General features: G+C 27.6%; 1 protein-coding gene across 1 annotated transcript; it reads left to right on the top strand.

Annotated features, from left to right (window-relative positions):
- Positions 1 to 6,623: 6,623 nt before the first annotated feature.
- On the top strand, positions 6,624 to 23,226 carry LOC145836884 (nuclear pore complex protein Nup85-like). Its single transcript, XM_082944656.1, has 17 exons — positions 6,624 to 6,648; positions 7,094 to 7,290; positions 7,381 to 7,462; positions 7,707 to 7,859; positions 8,372 to 8,604; positions 8,898 to 9,080; positions 9,361 to 9,420; positions 15,884 to 16,117; positions 16,812 to 16,984; positions 18,465 to 18,654; positions 19,204 to 19,316; positions 19,972 to 20,129; positions 20,711 to 20,804; positions 21,164 to 21,286; positions 21,691 to 21,760; positions 22,048 to 22,390; positions 22,692 to 23,226. The coding sequence occupies exons 1-17, from the start codon at positions 6,624 to 6,626 to the stop codon at positions 23,033 to 23,035; spliced, it is 2,775 nt and encodes a 924-aa protein (XP_082800782.1). The 3' UTR covers positions 23,036 to 23,226.
- The last annotated feature ends 217 nt before the right edge of the window (positions 23,227 to 23,443 follow it).

Raw genomic sequence — 23,443 nt, 5'->3', positions numbered from 1 at the left:
GAGTTGAAGTATAAAAAACAAATCATCTGATATTTTACATCAACACAAGCTTAACCAATGAAACGAAACAAATACAACCAATTCACACTGGAATTATTAAATTTAAAACATAAAAATGTTGAAAACTTTGCATATGGGCATGCCAAAGTAAGTATGATAATATGATAAATATTTTTTTGCAATCAGATAACTTTTGAGGACAAACCCAAAAAAACAAAATTTTGCAACAGCAAAAAAAAATTATGGTCGGTAAAAATCGTTTGTTAGAAAATGTCATCTGTACACATTAAGTACAAATTAAATTATTAGAAAGTACATGGGTCACCAGGTTGATATTTTTGTAGTAGGTAGACGAACCAAAAACATAATTTTAGCATTCAAGATACAAATTAAAAACGGTTTTTTAAATGCATTAGATATTGAAAAGGTAACAATGCGACTTTATAAAGAATTAGGAAATAACTCAATTGTACTACAAACTTAATTTTAAACACGGCTGTTTCTATTTTAACAAAGAAAAATAAGACTGTAAACACAAACAAAAATCTAGCGTTTTATAAAAGTAAGAAAGTATGTGTTAACTGAAACCATATAATAATTTTCATTTTAGTTACTTTTCATATCAAGGAATTCTAATATATATTTCTAAAAATGAATAAAAAGTGCTAACGGAATAGAGCTTACAAAGTCAGTTTTAAACATGCCTGATCTATGTTTTTGTTAAGCTAAACTGACTGAGGATTTTGTCTATTTTTAAAGGTCAGTAAAACGAATATTTTAGATAAAACTTAATGTTTTGCTTGGAGTGATACGTATCTGCTTTTTAAACAAATAGAACTTATCAGTTTAATGTGTTATATTGCGCTTTTGTTTTTACTAAAATAATTTATACAAAATTTATTTATTTACAAAAGCTTTTAAACAAACCTGTTACATTTTCATCAATGTGTATTTGCAAAAGTTTTTCTTTTTTTTTTCACTTTCGTTTTTAAAAAACTAACAAAACTTTGAGTTTCTATTGCAGAGCTAAGCAAATTTTGAGTTGAATTTTTATATTTATTATTCTTCTGATCGTCTTTTTCATTCTGACAATTTTCAAGAGTTATATCATAACTGTTTTCGGAAGTAGTTTTTTCCATATTTGATTAGGTAGTCTCTATGAAATTTAAGTTTGTTTTAATTAATTTGCTACAAAAACTAAGGGTTGCCAATCTCACGTCTGAAAAGTAACATAAATACTAAAATAAACAATGCAAAACAGCCGAAATGCTGATATTTTTGATAAAAAATTTTAGATTTGCTTTCACTTTGATTGAGAAAAAACACAGCTGCTTAAAATGATATAAAATACTTTAAAAAAATTTTTAAGAACTTTGTCAAGTATTATGTTCAGTAATTTTCTGATAATTCAGAACCGTAAAATTATTTTCAGTATTTCTAGTGTAACCAATAGATGTAAGTTACTTATTTATTAAACTTGTATGGTTGTAATGTAGTATACAACCACACTAAAAACCATTATTAAATTTATATTAATTTGTACTAAATGCTGATACTAAATAGTACTTAGGGCTGCTCTATATAAAACTAAACATGATATAAATGAAAATATTGTATTAAAGAACAATTGCAAACATTAACAAATGTATAAAGAACATCACACTAAAAAAAACATTTTAAATGTGGTCAAAACTTTTACACAAGAATTAAATTTAACAGGAGTATCCTTTAAGAAGGTATAATTGATTTAAGATTTGACTACTTGGAATTCAAATCAATAAATCATATAAGCAGTAAAAACTATTTTCAAAAAGCTTAACAATATACAATATAATAGTAACTAAATTCAGTACTGGAATTACTTCTAGAAGGTCTTGACTAAAATCTCTACACACTCTCTGTGGCTGGTTTATATAGCTGCATCATAGAAATGAAAACTTGCATAAGATCAACTTGCTTTCTGATTGACTGATTTTATAATATTCAACATTTTAAAATAAATGGAAACAAGTGAAACATGTGTTCCTTAACAAAATAACTTACATTTTTAAATAACTTAATCAATGTTCCTACTCAACAATGTTCTCTAATATAAATGTTTAATCATATATTTTAAAATATGGTTGAGCTTGATATAAAAGAGTTATATTGAAGCAGATTACTGCACATATAATTATGTTAAAATTGGATACTACACATAAAACTACATTGAAATCTTACTTTTCACTAAAAACGGTATATCATTCTTACTTTTAACAACTTATTGAGCACAAGTTTATTGTAGTGATTTTTTTATTAATTGAAAGATTGAGTTGTATTATGGAAAAACTGACACACATAGTTAACACCAGGGTTGCCCAAGCTTTTTTTTTTAATTTGTTCCAGGTTTTTGAAAAAAAAATTTTGGGTCAAATTTTAGTACAAAATTGAACTTAAAATTTGCTTTAAATAGTAAAACAACACTGAAAAGATACTGTAAAGCTACTTCAAATGTGTTTTTAAACTAAAAAAATATTATGATACAAAAATTTAGTAATTTTTATCATCTTACCTGTTGCTTGTTTATTCAAACATTTTCAAACTATGCTAATATAGTGATGGTATTATTTGAGTTAAAATATCTTTATATTTCATAGTAAAATAAAAAAATTCAAAAGTTGATCAGCTTTTATTTAATATCTAAGATTCAAAACTGTGCACATACAAATACTAACAGACTTATAATTGAGTAGGTGAGAATCATATATGATAGAAACAGATTATTAAACAATTTGGACTTTGTTTCTAAAATACTCTACAGGGTTTTGTTCTTGTTGTAAAATATGTGCTTTATAATTAGTAAAAATAATGTATTCATCATTTTTCACAAACATTCATAAAATCAAAATAAAACACCGGTGAAAGTCAGCAGAGCAGAAGCCTGGATCTGGACGTAAGACAAGCTCAAGTTTAACATAAAGGTTGATCGTACCATTTCGATCATCAGAAACAAGCTTTTGGTAGACTGAGACCAATTTTGTCCTGATTAGGACTCATCAGTCAGTCACGACCGAAAAGCTAGCAGTCTGCAATCTACAAACGGTTTATAAATGCAATCATAGAGCAACCATTTGCTGGCATTGGTCAGTGACGTCAGCATTGTCTTTTGCCGTGCAACGTTCAATACGTTGTCTACTAGGCAAGACATCTGGTATGTTCGTTTTGAATACGATTAAAAAAAACATTGGCGAAAGTTTACAGAACCAAAGCCTGGACTTTTATATGTCGTGAGACAAGTTCAAGTTTACAAGGTTTGATCATACCAATTCGATCATTAGACTTTCGGTAAACTGAGACCGCTTCGTCCTGATTAGGACTGCGGGACTGATTAGGCGGGCCTGCGGAAATCTTCAATGTGTTGGTTGAATTTGTATGACCGCTTAATACACATGCTATTTCTTACCGATACGGTTGAGTGATTTTTAATAAAACTGTTAGACTGTTAGGCTAGTCAGAACAATAGTACTCGTTTGGTTAAGGTTAAGAAATATTAAGTATAGTAAAATTGAAACAGCTTTAATAAAACTAATCAATTGAATCAATTGAATATATCCTCAAAAACTGAATGTTAATGAAGCAATGCAACGAAGTCGGTCAACATAGGAATACTGTTCTTATTTTATGCACTTTAGAATTAGTTGACACGAAGTAAAAAAAAATTTCAACCCTCCTTATTTTACAAAAAATATTTAAGTATTAACATTTCTTGAAATAGTTTGAAACAACTTTTTTTGTTGTTTGCAGATCAATGAACACTACGTATTTAATTAAACCTGTCTAGTTTAGTGACAAAAAACAATAATAAACAATGAACTTTACCGCAAGATCAACAACAACAGCATCCAAGACAATCCTACGACCGGTTTCGTCCTTATTAGGACTCATCAGGCAGGAATAGTCGCGAGAAACCGCTATTGTGATCTTAAACAAGCGGGCTTAAGTACGAAGTACTGAAGCGACCGTTTGTGGGTAAAGTTGAAAAAATGTCTGAGACGTTGGGCTGTGAATGATTTAACTGTGTCATTTTTTCAACTTTACCCACAAACGGTTGCTTCAGTACTTCGTTGTAGTTTGGTGACGTAAGCAATTTGACAACAAGCTTTAACTTCACTAATAGAATTATATGCTAAAATATTTTGGAAATGTTTATGCCATACAGTACATTATCATACTAAAAACATTAATTTTAAAGCTGCTGTAAAGCGGTATATCAATTTACATACTAACCAATACTAACACAGTGGGCTGGTAAAGGGCTTGGCTTTTTCAATGACTACAAATTCAAACCCTGTCTTTTTAATGGTTTTATGGAGCTTTTTTTCATATTTAGATGTCACCAAAAATCAGTGCAACAATTTCTCATCTATGTGCCAGGACTCACGCAACTTATGTAGTCTTATAGATCAATGTCTGTAAATATGATATTTAGTAATCGGACAGATAATTTTCGAGAATAACATGACCTTTTTTTTTAAGTTCTCTTAATTTTCGTTTTCTTTGAAAATAAAACAGTTAAAATCCAAATAATTCACGACCGATTCACTGTCTCATCAATTTCATAAAGCAGCTACTTTGACTGTGTCAAAGGTATGTAACTTACTCGGCAAAACCGGAAAAGCTTGCAAACAAATTATAAAACATGTTTTTATTTACTGGGCGTGAAAACTACGAATTATAACATCAAGTTTGAAAGAAATATAGAATTATGAGGTAACCACAAACTGCTTGCTTAGTCATAGAAATTAAATCAGCAGTTATTAAATTAGCTAATTTAACTAAATTCTTGGACAAGAATCAATCAACTTAACTTTTAAGTATTAAAACTTTTAAGTTATTAACTTTATTGAGAAGTTTCAGATATATGACCTTCTATGTACACATACACTGCCCTTTAACTGACCTTAAGTTTTAGAAAAAATAGTAATTAAAAAAGAAATAATGTTTTCAGTTTTCAAATAACGTTCATTATTTTCTACAAACTTTATGTTGTATAATATTAAATGCATAACAAACTTAATGTATTCTGTGAGGTTGTTGCAGGCCTTAATTTTGACATAAGTTTTATAGCACTTTGAGTAATCTTTGATCTGAAAACAGCAAATATCACTGAAAAAAAAAATGAGAACACTAGTATGTTAATAAATTACTTTTAAGTAGCGATTTGAATATATTTATAAGTAACGTTTTAATGATTTCACTGTAAAAATTTAAAAGTATGCTGTGCTAGCTAAACATTTAATCATTATTATGCTACAAAGCCTATAAATCTTTTAAGAAATATAAATAATATAAGAATATTTAAAATAGTTTTCACTAAATTACATAGCTTAGAATAATTTATCTTAATCAAAGTTTAATTGCGTTTTATAGATAAAGTTAATCTAAAATAAAGAGAGCACATGGTTAGTTTTTAGTAAGATATCCATAATACTTATTCCAATGTACGTTTTACATTGTATAATGACATGATAAAGTTAATCGAAATTATTATAAGTTTTATTAGCTTATAAAAAGTTAATGTTGTTAATACACTCTATTGTGTTTTAACTTAGTTGTTTGTAAATAGAATAAAGCAATATAATTTAAAAGCATCAAAGTGTGTATTTAAATAATTTATTGATAGTTGTAAGTAAGCTTTTGTTAATGGAATTTTGACTAATTTTTTATGTTCTTTTTATGATTTTGTAGAAAAAGTATAATAAAAACTTTTCGTTAACTGAGTGTTTAAACTTTAAAAGTTTTAGTTGATAAAAAACTTTACGACAAACATATATTATTGTAGTCAACTATAAAATTAAATTTGATTAGTTTTAAATTGTCTAAAATAATATTGAAACCACTTAATTATGTAAAGATTTTTTTGAAATTAAACTACTTAGTACTTGTAACTTTATAAACGAACTAACGACAAAAAAATAAAATTTTAACTTAAAACATACAACATTTTGTTTTAATAAGAGTTAAGTCTGTTTGTTTCCAACTACAGTATTTAGTTAAATTCACTTTATTGTTTAACATTTAAGTTGTTAATAACAGCTGTGAATAAAGCCAAGTAACCTTAAAAACTGACTATCATTAGAGCAAGTTTCTGTTATAAGTTTTTGAAAATTTTATCCAACAATATAAATATAAATAATCTAAAAAAACTTTTTAAGTAATTTAGGTTTTAAAACAAACGTTGAAAATAGTATTTTGAAACAGAAAGTGATAGTTTACTTTTGTTAATTCTAATCAAAACCTTTTAAAGTTGAAACACACTGTATTATTTTTTACACATTGTACCAGTTTTCTAAATAAAACTCTATTTTTAACTTGTTAAAACAAAACTTAAATTGTTTCTAACATAACAAAACATTGTAACTTAGACAGTTTGCTTACTTTTGAAAACAAGTCAATACTTTTATTAATTAAGTGAATTTTTATGACCATTTAAATGTATTTGATACTGTGCTCTTAAATAATTGTTTGTAGACACATATAAAACTTTGGCTAATAAGGTAGAGATAAGTTAAACGAGATAAAAACTTTTCAAGAATAGAATATAGATGATGAACATGAAGAAAACACTTATTTTTTTAGCTTGTATGGTATTTGCTGCTGCTAACGGAGGTTTGTGATTTATTATATAACTTTTTAGTATTTATAATCATTGTCATATTACATTTTTCCTAAACTTTAAACTGTATTTTATAACTTTTACTGTAAGTTTTGTATTTGTTTATTGAATAAAAAAAACTGTATTTATCAATTACATAAATCTTAATTATTTCTAATAAGTTAATTGTTTTTGTACAGTGTTCAAACAGTTGTATTTAAATAAAATAAAAAACAAAAATTTTAGAAGATTATTTTAAATAGAATTGATTTTGTTTGGCTGTTCTAAAATAGAAGTAAATTGTGTTTGGCTGTGCAATAATAACGATCTCTGAACAATACTCAATGTCTAACCATAAATTTGCTTTAAGTTTGAAACGATTGCATAAGTTTTTAATCAACTTTCACCATATAAAAATTGAAATTTAATAAGTTTAAGTAAAATAACTATGAAACGTAGATGACAAAGCGACAAAGCTGATATCTGCGAAAAGAAAAGGAACTGATAAAATGACGTTCGTGTGCAAGTTTTCAACTTCAAGCAGGAGAAATGTCGTTTGGCTGCTCAACGGTTTGAGTGTTGAAGGCTATCCTCACTTTGAAGTGGCTAGCAAATACAAACACAAGACGAATACACTTGTTACTTCTTTGAAAGTTGTTAGTTTGCTATTTCGATATCACAAAACATTGTGAAAAACAATAGTAATTGTTAGTAAAACATAAAGAAAACAAAAAAAAATTGTTTAGGTGAGACCAGAAATAACAATGAACCACGACAACTATACCTGCTCAGTTGATGGTGAAAGTCATAAGTTTGTTGATGTTGAAGGTAAGATGGTTCATGATTACTTTATTAAAAGTAAAGTAAAATATTTTGTTAATATGGTCATAATTTTACACTTTCATTAGATGTTTTTTTTAGTTTTACAGAAAGTAACTTCTAATGTCACAAGTGATATTTATTAGCGTGTAACTTTCAATTTACAAATGCATGTATAAATTCTAAATTACAAAGTGTAGCACTTATAAACTAACACCACTTTTTATTGTTTTTAATATAAAAACAAACACAGGCATTGATGATTTCGGAGATGTTGACGGTCTTGGCAGATTCTATTTCAGCCGCAAACTTCATAAATACAAATTTCACGTTGACACTGTCAGAGAAATTTGCCAAAACTGGAACGCCAAGTTTGTTAGCAGAAGAAGAAAAAAGCCTACTTGTTGTGAGTGATTTCACTTGACGTTTTTTATGTATTAAACAGTTGATAATTATTAGAAATAGAATTAGTTTAATCAAACAACAACATAGTATATATATATATATATATATATATATATATATATATATAATAAAGTAAAGTCTAAAAAAATAATATTTTAGTGGGGCGTGGATGTCGCTGTGATATAGAAGGTAAGTAGTTATTAATTGTATAAATAAATAAACTTTTAATAAACTAAAATTATTCTATAATAAAAAAATTGAAAATTACTGACTTTTAAACAAAATATATCCTTAACACTTTCAAACATTATCAAAGAAACACAACTGTAAAATGTGTATTCCGTTCATTAGTTATATATTTGATTTTAAAATGGTTAATTATAAAATTTGTTAATAACAAAAAATATTATTATGCTGATAATCAAATTAAGCAGTATTAACTTAAAAAAATATATAATCAAGATAATCAGCTTTAATTTAATGTTCAAGAAACACAGCTGTATACAATTTCAGTATTCGACGTGAAAAGCTCTTCGAGCAAAATCACGAAAATCCACCCGACCCCCTTCTTCGCCCTCAGGTTCTTCGACCGGGTCAACCTTCCCGCCAATTTCAACGTCACGCTCTACTTCCTCGACGTCAACCGGCCGTTCAGGTCCGAGCCGGTTCGCGTCGACGGGGTCACGACCAGAAACGTGATCGTCGCCAACGAAAAGTTCAGGCCGGACACCGAGTACTTAGTGAACGTGAGTTTGGTTTTAAAATGATCTATATAAAATCTTATGTTTTCTTCTTTTATTTATGTCAATAAATAGTCATAAAGCATTAATTGAATGTTTACTGTGTACTATATAGTATGTACGTTAAAATTCGCATAAATATACTTGTTGCAAATGGTATGCTATATGCAATGAAGTCTAAGCTTAATTTAAAGTTAAGTTTACTTTTGAATAAAAAACCAAACATTTAGCTTTAGCTCTGTTTAAAAATTTTCAAATAAGTTATTATTAAACATTTATATGAAAAAACTGAAATACAGGTAAAATGGAACCACCCTTTCGCTTATCGTCACAATCCATTAGATAGAGACTATTTCTTTCGTTCTTCCGGTTTGAAACCGGAAGTTCCAACTGTGACGTCAGCATCGTTGCTAGGTGATAAGTGCGAAATAAAACTGAAGTTTCCGGATAATGTGGATGTGATAGATACCTACGATCATTTTGTAAGTAATATTACAAGTATTTTTTGAAAGTTATTCTACAAGCATATATAAAAAAAAATATTTTGTAAGTTATTTTACTTGTATGATATTTTATATTTTCTGTGCTCATAAAAGTATGGGTTGGTAGTTTGAAGGCAAAACTTTTATAGTTGTTCAATTGTTCTCTTGAAGTACTTAATTAATTATCTACAAAGGTATTTGAAGTCACTTTCAAAGCAATCAAAATATTTTAGAGTTAGACGCTAAAAAACAACGCACCAAAAACAAATATATGTTTCAGAAACCCCAGATACTGGTGAACGGAAAAATATCAGAAAACTTAACGAGAATTTCTGATGATGTGTTTCAAATAAATGTCAATAGATATAAAGAAAATTTTGTAAAAGCCCGAATTTTATCAACTAAAAAGAAATATAATTCTGAACTGAGTGAATCAATTATCTGTATATAAAATGAATAGTGTGCGGATATATTACTTTCTTATTTATTTTCTTACTTTTTATTACTTTAGCGTTTACAACTTATTTCGAAAATAAAAATTCAAACAAATTTTTTTCTTAAGCATGTTGATAAAGTTTATCTATAATATTGTTTATTAAACGATAAAAAAGTGCTCAAAAAGTTTGGTCTAAGGACCTGGTGTACAAAGAAACCTTTTGGTTATCGAGTCGTACACCACAAATGATTGTAAAGTTTCTTACTGGATAATACACATAGTTTGTTTTTTATCATTCAAGTATTTAAATCTTTAGTAATAAATCAATTGAATGAAAAGAAAAATGAAAGAAAATAAAACTAAACGAAAATTAACTGAATTTTGTGTTTAATAATGTACTATGAATCTTGTTTAGTAATATAAAAACTAAAAATTATATATAACTTTAGTTTAACTTATATAGAGGTTATAAGTTTTTGAAGAAACAAGTAATGTTGTACATATCAATTTTTATATTTTTTGAAAAATAATAAAACAAGAAGTGTAGAACAGATTTATAATTTGTTCTATGTTTAAATACAAAATAGTTTATCCTTGAGCTAATTTTTTAGTGTGTTGCTTTTAGTTTAGCATAACAATAATTCAAATTAACTAGATTGAGGTATCTACTAATTTATCAGAAATTATTTTTATACTAATTTAAAATGGTATAGATTAAGCAAACTATTTATGTTAGTTTCTCATAAATACATCACCGAAAATCAACAAATTGAAGTCTGCAGCGTATTCAAATGCTTTTTTTTAAATTGCTAACTCATCGTATTTTTATGGTGTTTTATGTATTGTAAATACATGTAACCTTAAAACTTTATTCACTTCGGTCGCCTTACAAAAATATAAGTTACTCCCACAAAAAAAGATAAAGTTAATGTAAAGTTTAGTTTTATTAAAGATTACCAATCGTATCCTACACTTAGTCTGTGTTTTGTACATGAAGTTAAACAGTTTGCTCACTATAAAGACAACTATTATGCATAGCTAAGTTTTAAGTTTTTAAGATAAGTTTTAAGAATGAGACAATAATATCTAATGTTATAACTTTACAATGTTAGTGCTTTAAAAACTACTTTTTATGGCAATGCTTAAAGTTTTTAATAAAAACATATTTTTAATTTTTTTACATAGAAACTATTTAAAAAACATCTGGATAGTTTTTTAACTCAAATTTTAACTTACAAAGCTGGGTAAAAGTTTACGAAATTTGGATGAAAAAACTAGTTTAGCTCATGTGTGTTTTTAGAATTAGTTGAATTATGTAAAGTTTGAGTCATCATGGGTAAACATTAAAAGCATGTATAAAAGTGGGTTGATAAGTATGTAATGTGTTTTTATTCGAAATTATAATCTAGAAAAGATTTTATTTATAAAAGTTATGTCCAGATTCATTTTGTTTACCAACGGCTTTAAGTAAAATATTTTATACTATAAGCTTGCAAATCTGCTTTTTTTAAATGTTATGTTCTAAAAACAAATAAGTTCTTTCAAAAATAATTTTTAGGTTAAACTTCTAACATATACATAGTTGTTTAACTTTAAAGTCTATATTCTAGGAGAATACTTTGTTAACAAGAAATTAATTTTAGGTACAACTATGTTAATGCTCAAGTAATTGATAAAACCTAGTACTATTACCAATTTCTAGTTTATTAAGATTAATCGAAAAAAAGTTTGAGTCATATACTTGTATCAGGATTAAATTTAAATATTTACATATTTAAAACCAAGGCATAAATTTTTTATTATTCATAACTAAATACAACGCTATTTATATTCTTTTAACTTTTAAGCATCCAACATTATTTTATATTAAATCAGTTGATAACCTATTATATTATTTTTTTGATTACAAATTTTTGCTATTTTTTATTTAAGTATGTTTTTTCCAATGTGTTAAAAGCTTTAAAGTATAAAGTAAAATGTAGTTTTAAGAAGGAGCTTGTCTTGAATGTCAATTAATCATATACACTGACAAGTTTAAATTAGTAAGAAACTAATTTACTATACATTAAAAACATTAGTTTTATTTACTTTTAAATAACTAATCGTACAAATAAATAAAAGCATGATAGATTCTGATATTAAAATATTCTTAGAACAACAAGCATTTCAAAAGTTTTATGCCCATAATAAGTAAAGCGTATGTATAATTATGTCTAATTTATTACTAAAACATTATTCAACATATTAACAATTTTTTTATGCCCATAGTTTTAAGTACTACTTATAAAAGCATGTTAAACTAATTGAAATTTTGAAATATGCTAAGACTTTTGTTTTTTAAATGTTTCAAATCAAAACTTTTAAATGCAAAGCCAGTCTTTTAGCTTATTGCATTGATTTTTCTTAAATACTGAGTAAGCAAAAACTAATCGTTTGTTAAGATTGATGCATACAAAGTTTAATAAAACTATCGTTTAATTTTATTAATTGCAGTTAGTTAAATATATATTATTGAAAATTGTAATTGTGAACGTGATAGCTTTTAGTATTTGTATGTAATGTCAGTATACCATATAAATGTATTACAACTGCATTTATACCAAACAAAAATGATTTTGAAATCATAATAAATTTTAAAACTAAAATTAGAAAAAGTTGTTTTAGAAGTTGTATTGTACTTTCTTAGTATGCTCTCATTCATCAATTTTAAATGCTAAAAAAATTATAAACTCACTATTTATTAAAATGTTAAGAACAAAAAGTAGTTTTTTTCTAAAGTTTTTGATTAAAAGAATAGATAGTTTTGAGTTATTTTTCCTAGGTAGCACAGACACAGAGTCTAGAAAATAAGCCTTAAGCCATCCCTGATTTTTCGTAAGTATTTTTAAAGTTTGAACAGTGAAAAGTCCATATTAGTATTTCATTCAAAGTACTAACATTCAATTTTAGTTAAAGATGATTATAGTTTATTGGAAAATATAAAAGTGCTCAACATATTTAGTTTTAGGACCTGGTGCACGAAGAACCTTTTGCTTATTGAGTCGTATACCACAGATACCTTTTAACTTCTTGTCCAGGACAAATAGTTAATAAAATTTAGCCAAAGTATAACATATTCTTATTTATTAGTTACTTAACAAATAACATATGTATATTAATTCTGATAGAAAACAACTAACAAAATTTTATAAAACTTTGATACAATAGTTAACCTTTTTAACAACAAATAAATTGAAGTTAAGGATTTTTTATCTAATACTAATTAAGTCTGTAAATACTGACATAATAAATATTATAATAAAAAACCAAATAATATAATTAGGTCAAATTGGGTTGGTATTATAATATGTTTAATGGCAAAATTTAAAAATATTTCTTTTTTGTAAATGTGTCAGCCACAAGGTTTTGATCATGCGATGTTAAACTCAGAGAGTATTTTTTGTCAATATCAGGTCACTCTTTTATCATTAGTTCTTGTTGTTATTGGGTTATGCTTCTGATAGCAGTGGTCCATTTTAGGTTGTAAAAACTTTATGATGAATATGTATATATATATACATATTCATCATAAAGTTTTTACAACCTAAAATGGACCACTGTTATAAATTTTGTATATCTGATATATATATATATATATAAGATATACAAAATATTAAACTTTTGCTTGGAACAACTGTTTCAGCATCAAACACTTCTTCAGCCAAGTGTTTTAATTAATTGGATGAAGAAGCCTTTGATGCTGAAGTAGTTGTTTTAAATATTTATTTTTTGTGTATCTTAACCTTATAATCAGCACCTACATAAAGCCTCTCTATCCATCCACATACTTCACAACAATTACATAACAAGTAGCTTCAAGTCTAAAAATTCACCCAGACAAAGTTGTTGGCATATATAGACAGAGAAACAATTTAGATTGCAGTAATATCTGCAAATCAAAAAATCCATCATGTACAAAATATCATGCAAGCCCCTAAAAAACCAGAAGTGTACACAATATGCAGTTTGCAAAGAATAGCCATTGCAGAATGCAACAAAGAATAGTCATTAAATTTAAGTTCAAAGCTCTTAGCTCTATTACCCTCATTTTAAATAATATTACTTTGAATTTTATTTTATTGTTATATAGTTTTTTTTATTTAAGTTTCGTTTTGCCTTTTTAATTTTTGTTTGATATTGTTGTTAATGATTAAATTTTTTATTTGGTTTTAGTCCTAATACTTAAAAATACTTATTGTTTTATCATTTATAACTACTACAAATTAATCTATATATATATATATATATATATATACAATATGAAAAGAAGTAATATATATTTATTTATTATTTTCTTTCTGAAGATCTGCCCAGCAATGAAAATTAGTTGTACCAAGTAAACATAACTGAACACCTTCAGTGTTAATATAAAGACTATTTTAATTTTTTTTGTTACTTATTTTTAAACTAATAATCAATTTTTTTGATGTTTGAAAGTTTTTTTAAACTTAAAGTCAAATCATTGATAGTTTAGTTCTGTAATATTTTTTACTTGTATTCTTATTTAAAGATTACTATAGTAGTGTTGTGGTCAATATTAAGTTAGATGACATAAACAGTTTTTATAAATGAACCTAAAATATTAAATTCAATAGTTTTAAAAAGATCATATACATAAAAATAAAAGTAGAAGACTGTTAAATGTGCTGAAATTAATTTCAATAAATGAAATAAAAAACTTTTTGATTTAATTCATAACAGTTAATAGTAAAAGTTTATAAGGACTTCAAATATTTTCTTCACCCATTTCATTAATTATAGCTGTGAGGCTTTGTATTTTATTTATTATAAACTTTTTTTGTCTTTACACTGTTTATCTTTTGTTCTAAAATGGGTTTGGTTTTAGATGAAATTAAATTTATGTTAGAGAGTTGCTCTTATTTTATTAGATTAATAGCCATTAAATATAATTTTTTTTTCTCAAGAATTTTACATAACATCAACACTATTTTATTACAAAAATAACACTTCTTATGTTCCTAAAAAATAATATAAGTATTCAGTTTTGAACTCAAAGCAACCTGGAATAGTTTGAAGATGTTTTTGTTTTTAGAAACTCAGGGTATATTTCTTAACTTTTGAAATTATTTACAATTAAAAGTTTTCTTAATTATACTGTTTGATTATATCAATGTTATAACCCTAGTTAAGTTTTTGTATTTGGATAATGCCACTGAAAAACTTTGGAAATCTTTCAATAAGAATACAGTTAAATTTATTTTTTACAAGTTGTAAATTGATACCGTCTACAGTATATAAATTGGTAAAAATTAAAAAAAAAGAACTATGTAAGGTGATAAGTTTATCATATACTTGCTGAAAAGTTTTTATTAGTATTTAAACTGTCAATAAAATGATTGAAGTTTAATTTCAAATTGCTTATAATTGACTAATATATAAGTTAAATCCTTTCAGTTTAAAAACATTCTTTTTTATTGCTATAAGGGCATAGAGGGATTGGGGGTAAACACCATTTTTTGGTTTTTGATCTTATTTTATATAGTTTTTATTAAGCTACAAGATGCTTTTTACAGATTTTAAAAATTAAAATAATTTTTGAGATGTAGCTGGTCAAAGTTGGAGGCAACAATAGGTTCCTTATGGGAGGCGCAAACTAAAATAGCAAAAATAGACTATTTCACTAAAAATATATTTTCTCCTCCTTTTTTTGAGATAACTACCTCAAACTTTTAGGAAATGTTCCTTAATATTCTTAAAAAAATCTGTAGGAAAGAGTTTTAAAAAAAATAAAATTTTATATAAAAAAAAACAAAAAAAAAACAGTTTTTTTTAGCTTTTTTATTAAATTTTTTTTTTAAATTCTGTTCTGACAGAATTTTTAAATATTGCAAGGAAAATTTCCTGAAAATTTTAGGTAGTTATCTCAAAAAACGTAGAAGGTGATAGAGTTTTAGTGATTTCTAGTTATTTGCTGTTTTAGTTTGTGCTTCCTATAAGGATCCTATAGTTGCCTCCGACTTTGACCGGCTATATCTCAAAAATTGTTTTAATTTTTTAAATCTTTAGCTTAATAAGAACTATATAAAATAAGATTTAAAACCAAAAAAGGGTGTTAACCCTCCTATGCCGTTAATTGTAATAAATTTAATGATAAAACTGGCGTAAAACTTTATTTTGGTTATAGTGTTGATGAATTTTAGTTTAACAAAATAGGATTTTCCTTACAAAATGAACAAAAAAAAGTAAAAAGACACTGAATAAATTACAAACAGCCATAATACAACTAAAATTTAATAACTATTTTCTCATCAGATAATAATTAAAAATGGACATAAGCAAACTGAACTCGGAAACAATAAACATAAAGGACGATTTGTGCCGTGGCAAAGCTCTCTTTGCAAAACTGAGCCCTGCTTACGAGATAGCCGCCTACCTTGCGCCAACCGGTGAAACTGAAACTTCAGAGAAACCATCGAAACTGCACTTTGTCACGTGGAACCAGGAGCTGATTGACCCGATTGCCAGGAAACTGGTGCACCAGTCACACATTGTGCACAAGCAGATGAAGAGGATTGACATGAACGACTCTTCTTACACAGAGGTGATGGTTGAGATATTTTATGTATAAATTGATAAAATGTTTGACTGTGGTCACTCTGAAAAACTAGAATGAATAAATTTATGCAAATTATATGTTTTATTCGCGACCGGTTTTGGTGGCAAAAAATTGTGACCTTTTCAAGCAAAAATAAAATATTGAAAATATTTAATAAGCTCTTTCATCCCAGTAAATTGAGCATTCTTTTTTAGTTAAGGCAAATAACTATATGTATGAATAAAGAAAATGTTTGACTGTGGTCACTCTGAAAAAAAGTGCTAACTTTGTCTGTTCACATTTAATTTTGTATTATTAGGGAACGACTTGTCATACAGTGAGGTGATGATTAGTGTATTTTAAAAGTACCTAATTGAAACAAATAAAAGTTAACTAGTTGTTCTACTTACAATAGTTTATTAAATGTAACATGCATGCACTAACTAAGCTTTTATTAACAATTGAGACTGTTAGTTGAATACAACTAAGTATTTTTTTACTAAAAGGTGTACAAAAAAACAACATGAATCAATTTTGATTTTCTTTTTTTAACAAATCAACTTTGTTTAGTTTTATTTTTCCAGTTTAGGCAATAACATTTGACTAAAAGTGCTCTAAAAACAGTGCCAACTAAATCTGCTTGTTTAGTTTTTAAAAATTTGTTTAGAAAATATATATTTATGCTTTACCAATGGCACAGGTGATGATTCAGAGCAGCAAGAAGTACAGATCAATACTGAGGTGCTGCTATTTGGAGGCAAGTAAGGAAGGAGATGAAAAGGGAGCCGACTTGTACAAGACCATGGAGCTGATATGGAGCTTGTGTGAGGTGATGCTCGTTGAAAACTTGTCCGAAGGTCTAATACTCATCAGGTGATATATTGTTGCTTGTTTTCATATGTATTTAGTTGTATGATTAATTAGAAGATTTACTTGTTTGTTAGTCTTTTGTATGGAGTTATTCTTTAAAATTCTATTGTTTTTACATAGTTAGATATACTTATAACAAAATTTAAGTTAATAATAAATGAAGAATGTTGATTGTTAAAACTATTAGTATTATACAACTTCAAAGTACAACTAATTAAGAGCAATTTTTTTGTTAAATTTGTAGATTTAATTGCTTATACACAAAACATACTTTTTATTTCTACATTTTAGATTATTTAAACATGATTTGAATTGCTGATATTACATCACTTTAAACTGCTTTTGTTAGTTACTTTAATTAACTTCAGGGGTGCTAAAAGACCTGTAATTCTAGAAAAACTTGGAATTTGAGAAATTTTGAAAAAAAAAACCTGTAATTTCGAACTAAAATCATTAAAAAAACCTGGAATTTAAACAATTTTTGTATGTAAAATAACAAAATTTTGATTAGATACAAAAAATATGCTAAACAACCTTATTTCATCATTTTTTTCGTTAAAAACAGGTTAATAGTAGCATTAAAGTATTTTTTCACTGTTATTTTACTGTTTAAAACAGTTTTGTTTTATTTATACTACGAATGGACCAAAAAAATTGTATTTAAAAAACCTGTAAGAAGTTTAAAAAATCTAGAAAAAATAACAAATTGGCAACCCTGTGCTTGATTAGCTTATGAATAAACATAACTGCATTTTAAAGTAATTAAATTAGTTAAGTTAAAAGATGTAAAGAATAACTTTTTTCAAAAAGAAAAAACCTGACAGTTAAGTTCAAGTTTTAATTATACTACAAAAAATATCAAACAATTAAGGCTAATTGGTTTAAGAATGAAAACAATTTTTCAGTTTTTTGTAGGTTTTACTTATTATTCTAAATTTAAATGACTTTTGGTTATTCGAACAAATATAAAACTTATGACAATGACAGTTCTTACAAATAATTCTTAAAATATAATTTAAATCGTAGAATAAAATTGTAATAGCATAATAAAAAAAGTTAGATATATATATATACTGTTTGTGAAAATCTTGTAACATTATTTTAAACTTTTTTGGTTACTTCATAACAAACAAGTTAAAACCTATTTTGTATTGAAATTGTAGTCAAAGAAAAAGCATTCTTAAATGATAGGAATCTTTTTATACCTTTTTAACTTGGTTTATAAAAATAAAATCATGCTTTATACATACATTATTCACAGTGAGCCTGGCAACTTCAAAAGAGTAATGGAGATTGAAATCTCATTTAAGTTTTAAACCAAATACAGTTTATAAAAATTCAACACTCAACAAACTGATGAAGTGGTTTTAATAAGCTCTTTACATTACAGTAAAATAATCAACATTTTCTACCTAAGACAAATAATCATATTACAAAAAAAAAGGTAAAAAATATTCATTTTTACAAGAACATTTTTCAACAGGCTGATGGAGTGGTGCAGGTGGCATTTTCCCATCGCGGACAAGCTGGTCAACGACGCGACGAGCTCGGAAGATCCGGTCAACCACCCCTCGTACTGGGACGCTGTTTACACGCTGATGCTGCAGGGCTCCCTCGACGAAGCTTGCAACTTGCTGATGCTCAACAAAATCGTCAGGTCTCCCCACTACAAGGTGAACATTATTTTAACATTTGTCTTCTGCTAAGTATTTTTTATCTTGAAAAATTTGTCTGCTACAAAAAAGATTTTGACTTTTAAAATATGAATTTAAACTGTTACTTGTTAAATTTTTCTAACTTATTTGTAATTATTTACGTTAAAATTTAACAAAATTGTTAGATATCCCTACTACAAGATATAAGTTTAATATTTTGCTAGTTTTTTTTCTAAGATATTATATTTGCTGATGTTTTTTTTTTAATTATAGCATACTTACTAATACACTTATTAAAATAAAAAACTAAGTAAATATTTTTCTTATAAAATTTTTGGTTCAATCAGAGTATATATGATGTTATAGACTTAAACTACATTATAATAGATAAGTACATCTTGTTGCCTATAATGCTTTGATAAAACAATAATAAAGTTAAAATTTTATTTTCTGCCTAATCATACAAAACTAAAACAGAGAGTTGTATAATGTTAAAAAAGTGTCTAAATTACTTATCAGTTAGTGATTTTGCTGTATAACTTTTTTATTAATGCAAATATTTTTAAGGTCTACACAAGTATTGAAGAGCTGCTGAAGAAGCGACCGGTATTTTCAAGCAACATCGGCAGCAGCATCTCCGATTACGAGTGGAGGCAAAAAAACTGGCTCGAAGAATGCAAGTTTGTAAAAAAATAATAAATATATCATCACTTTTATACTTGAAATAAAAAATATATGCTAAGAGCCAAGTCTAAGTGTAAAAATAACATCTTATAAATGTAACGGGAGAAAGCATACAGGGTGGCCACTAAAGGGAAACGTGGAAAAACCTATAAAAAACCTGGAGTTTGACAATTTAGTCTAAAAAAATCTAGAGTTTTGAAGAAAAATCACTAAAAAACATGATCTTTCAAACTATTTTTATATATTAAGTAGTGAAATTTTGTTTTGACACAAAAAATCTATCATGGAAACAATTTTTTTTTGTTAATAAATATATTTAGAGTAGCTCCACAGTATCTTTTCATTGTTGTTATACCACAAAACACAGTTTTTTTTACTTTAAACTTAACTTTAAACAAAAAATAGAGCCAAAACGTGTACTTTCAAAAACCTGGAAGAAATTTCAAAAAAAAACTAGTGGCCACCCTGACTATAGTAAATAAGCACAAATCAATATATCAATATTTTCTTGCATTGCTGCTATAAATTATCTTTTTTATTGCTAAATTACTTTTTATGACGTTATTACTTAGAAACATCAATCAATTTTTTCATACATTTTAATGTAATACTATGTACTTCCAGTTTTATTAATATTTCAATTACTTCCAGGTTCAGGCTGTCAAACGGAGACTTCGAATCGGTGCCCCAACTGGAAATTGTTTGCAGAATTTTGACAGGGGAAAGTGAAGTTTTCACAGAACTCAAACATCTGTCGTCTTCGTGGATCGACCTGATGATTTCCTACTTGTACTATTCTAACCCGACAGGTTTCGATTTTATGTTGTTTTAGTTCTTCTCTTAGTATTTGTTTATCAGCATTTTGTCTAAGCTAACTATAAGTTTAATTATGGTTTTTAGTGTGGTTGTAAACTACACTATAGCCTTACATAGTATCATTTAAAACTTTAGTTTATATTTTTTATACTAAATTGTACTTTTAACATTATTCTGTATTGTTTTTTATTACTTTCTTATTTAAGTTGGCATATTTTGCTGTTTATTAATTTTATACATTTTGTATATTGCCTAGTAGACAATGTTTTAAACGTTGCACGGCAAACGACAATGCTGACGTCACTGATCATTGCTAGCAAATGGTTGCTTCATGTGAAAGCATCATAAACCGTTTGTAGATTGACGACTGCAAGTTTTTCGGTTGTGATTGACTGATGAGTCCTAATAAGGACGAAACCGGTCTCAGTCTACCGAAACTTGTGGTCTGATGATCGAATTGGTGTGATCAACCCTTTTGTTAAACTTGAGCTTGTCTCACGGCAAACGAAAGTCCAGGCTTCTGCTCTGCTGACTTTCGCCGATGTTGTTTATTAATTTTATATTTTTACAACAGTTTCACCATACGACATTCACTTGCACGCGTCAGAGTTTATCCAATTGCAGGAGGAGCAATCGCAAACAGACTCCATTCTCACGTCGGTACTCAGGTACGATCCTGTTAACATAAAATTTATGACAATTCTTACAAACAATTCTGAAAAATATTATAAGTAACAGTACAAAATTTTGATAGCACAATATAAAAAGTTTAAGATAGATTCTATTTGATTAAGAAATGAAAACGTTAGATGTCTTCAAAGTGTTTGTCTAAGACTGAGACTGTTTTTTTGATGGTTCTAACCATTTTTTATTTTGTTTATCTAAAATTCAATCCTGTCCGGTCTTTAAAATCAAAAGAGAAATACTACCTTCATCCCATTTTTATAACATAAAGTTTATAAACATACTCATTTTGAAAGTTCGTTATAAACACACCAGTTCATTATTTTTCGAAATATTTTTTAAGGTACGATCCGTCCCTGCTGCTGAGCGAGGTGTGCAGCAAGTTTTCGTCCTGGTGGTTCCCCGTGCACCTGGTAGACTTGCTGGAAAAGTGCGGGGTCGACTGCGAGGAGGGAGAAGAAGACAGGTGAGAAAAAAAATGTGTTTATTTAATGAAAAAATCTTAAATAAATGAATAATTTTAATATAAGATATAATATGAGGGTGACAGGTGAAAAAAGTTGTTGGAATTATCTTGCTGAATTTTGTACAAAGTTAATAAAAAAGTGAAATTAAAAAAAAAAAAAAAAAGGATAGTTATATTAAATTCTCGCTTTCAACTATTTTATACCTCGTTGATTTATAAATTTTAGACGTTTGAAAAAATATTTTAATGTAAAAAATTGAAGGAGCTGCTAATTAATTAAATTTTCATGCTCGTTTTTTTCAGAGTTTCTAAAAACTTTAGTTTTTATCATAGGGTGGTTACAGTATACTAATATATTTTGAATTATTTTACACTTGGTTTATTGAATACTTTTTTTATTTCAGAGAAAAATTGAAAGAACAGTTGGTGGTGACTTACGCTGAGGAACTGATGAAGCACAAGAACTACTGGCAGGTAGTTGTTGTTTTTATTAAGTTAAAGTTTTTTCCTATGCAACAAAATAAAGTTTGTTTTTTTTAACATTTTTTGTTTGAAGTTTAAGTTAATTTCGACGTGTTGAATTTTTAACAGTTTCAACTAAAAACTTGTATACCAAATTTTTTACCACATAAAGTTTGTGAAGTTTTTACTTTTTTATTACTTTAATTTTTTTCTTATGCTAACAGTTTAATTTTTTTATAAGTTTTTTTAAATTTCTTCATTTTAATTTTTTTAGTTTATTTTTACAAATAATTTCTCAGGTCGCAGCCTACTACTTGGCCGACAGCGGCAAGAACTCCAAGGGCCTCCTCTCCGCCTACCTGTCGAGAATCCCCTTGAACAACGAGAAGAAAGCCTCCAAACTTTTAAGGATCTGCCGCGACTACGACCTGCACGACGTGGAGAAGAGCGTGATGCGCCGCCTGGCGGTTAAAAACTTGCGGGAGAACCGCGTGGGCAACGCGCTGGCGTGGGCGGTCAAGTCGAAGGACTGCGAGATGTCGCGGTGCATCGCGGACAGGCTGCTGGACGGTTTGGTGGAAACGGGCACGCTGGAGTGCAAGGACGTCATCGACTACCTGGGATGCGAGGTTCTCATTTCGGGTGGGAAAATTATAAGAATTTTGTACAGAATCACATTTTGAAAATCTGCATTTAAAACAGTTATAAATGATTGTTAATAACAATAAATTAAAACAGTTGAAATCATAGTTAAAACTAAATATTAAATCAATTAGAAATTATTGAAATTTTTTAAAGAATTGTTTTTATGTATTTCTAATAAGATAGCAAACATATTACCAACCATATATTCTTAATCCTGACAAGGTAGAAACCGTTGTAAAGTTTTGCAAATTTTTATAGAATAGTTTTAATATGCCACAAAAAATATTTCTCATTTCAGACAAGCTGACGTTCCTGTCAAAGTACCGGCAGCTGGAGAGGCTGAACGAGGAAGGGGAGCACAAGCAGGCTTCCCTGCTCCACCTCAACCTGATCGCCTCCCGCCAGGCTCCTGACAAGTTCCACGAGTTCCTCCTGTGCGACACTTTGAAGTACCTGAACAATGACGACGAGGACGTTCTTTACGACTGCAAGCAGACCGTGCTGATGCTGTCGTTGCTGAACCAGTACGAGGAGGAGAAATGTCACGCTGGCGAGGAGAAATGTCACGCTGGTGGTGAGGAGAAGTTCCACATGCTGAAGCTGGCGTTGAACCAGAACCTGGCCAAAAGTTTCTTGTGCTGAAAAGACATTTTTGTGTTGCGGACGTTTTGAAACGTGTTTGTTAGAATGATGATTGAACGTTTTGTGAAATAGGAAATCTTTGATAGTTTTTGATTTGGTTTTTTGTTTGTAAAAAAATTTAGTTGGATATCAAAAATTTTCCTTGTTTTACTATATTTTAAACGAAATAAAGTTGTATAATGTGTTTTTTATGTCTTAATGTATTAGATTTTTAAAAGTGTTGTTTTGTTTCTGCTTACAACTTTTAGCTAACTTAAGTTTGAACTTTTTGTGTAGATTTTTTAATTTCTTAGAAAATAGTTTTGGATTGGGTTTCATTTAGCAATTTGTTTATATTTACTGTTTTTAGCATAATTTTAAATAAATTAATGTTTACAACTTAACTCCTACTTTTTATTACTTCAAATA

The sequence above is a fragment of the Thalia democratica genome, chromosome 5 (genome assembly GCF_965202585.1).
Source record: "Thalia democratica chromosome 5, ktThaDemo2.hap1.1, whole genome shotgun sequence".
In the NCBI taxonomy this organism is placed as follows: Eukaryota; Metazoa; Chordata; class Thaliacea; order Salpida; family Salpidae; genus Thalia; species Thalia democratica.
The sequence above is the reverse complement of the archived record's forward strand: the minus strand, read 5'-3'. Positions and strand labels throughout refer to the sequence as shown.

What these genes read in the sequence shown, in the direction of transcription:
- LOC145836884 (XM_082944656.1), top strand. Translation starts at nt 6,624, where the DNA reads ATGGTATTTGCTGCTGCTAACGGAG. An exon ending in ATTCTCACGTCGGTACTCAG is followed by an intron (nt 20,805 to 21,163) that starts GTACGATCCTGT and finishes ATATTTTTTAAG; the next exon opens with GTACGATCCGTCCCTGCTGC. An exon ending in GAGGAGGGAGAAGAAGACAG is followed by an intron (nt 21,287 to 21,690) that starts GTGAGAAAAAAA and finishes TTTTTATTTCAG; the next exon opens with AGAAAAATTGAAAGAACAGT.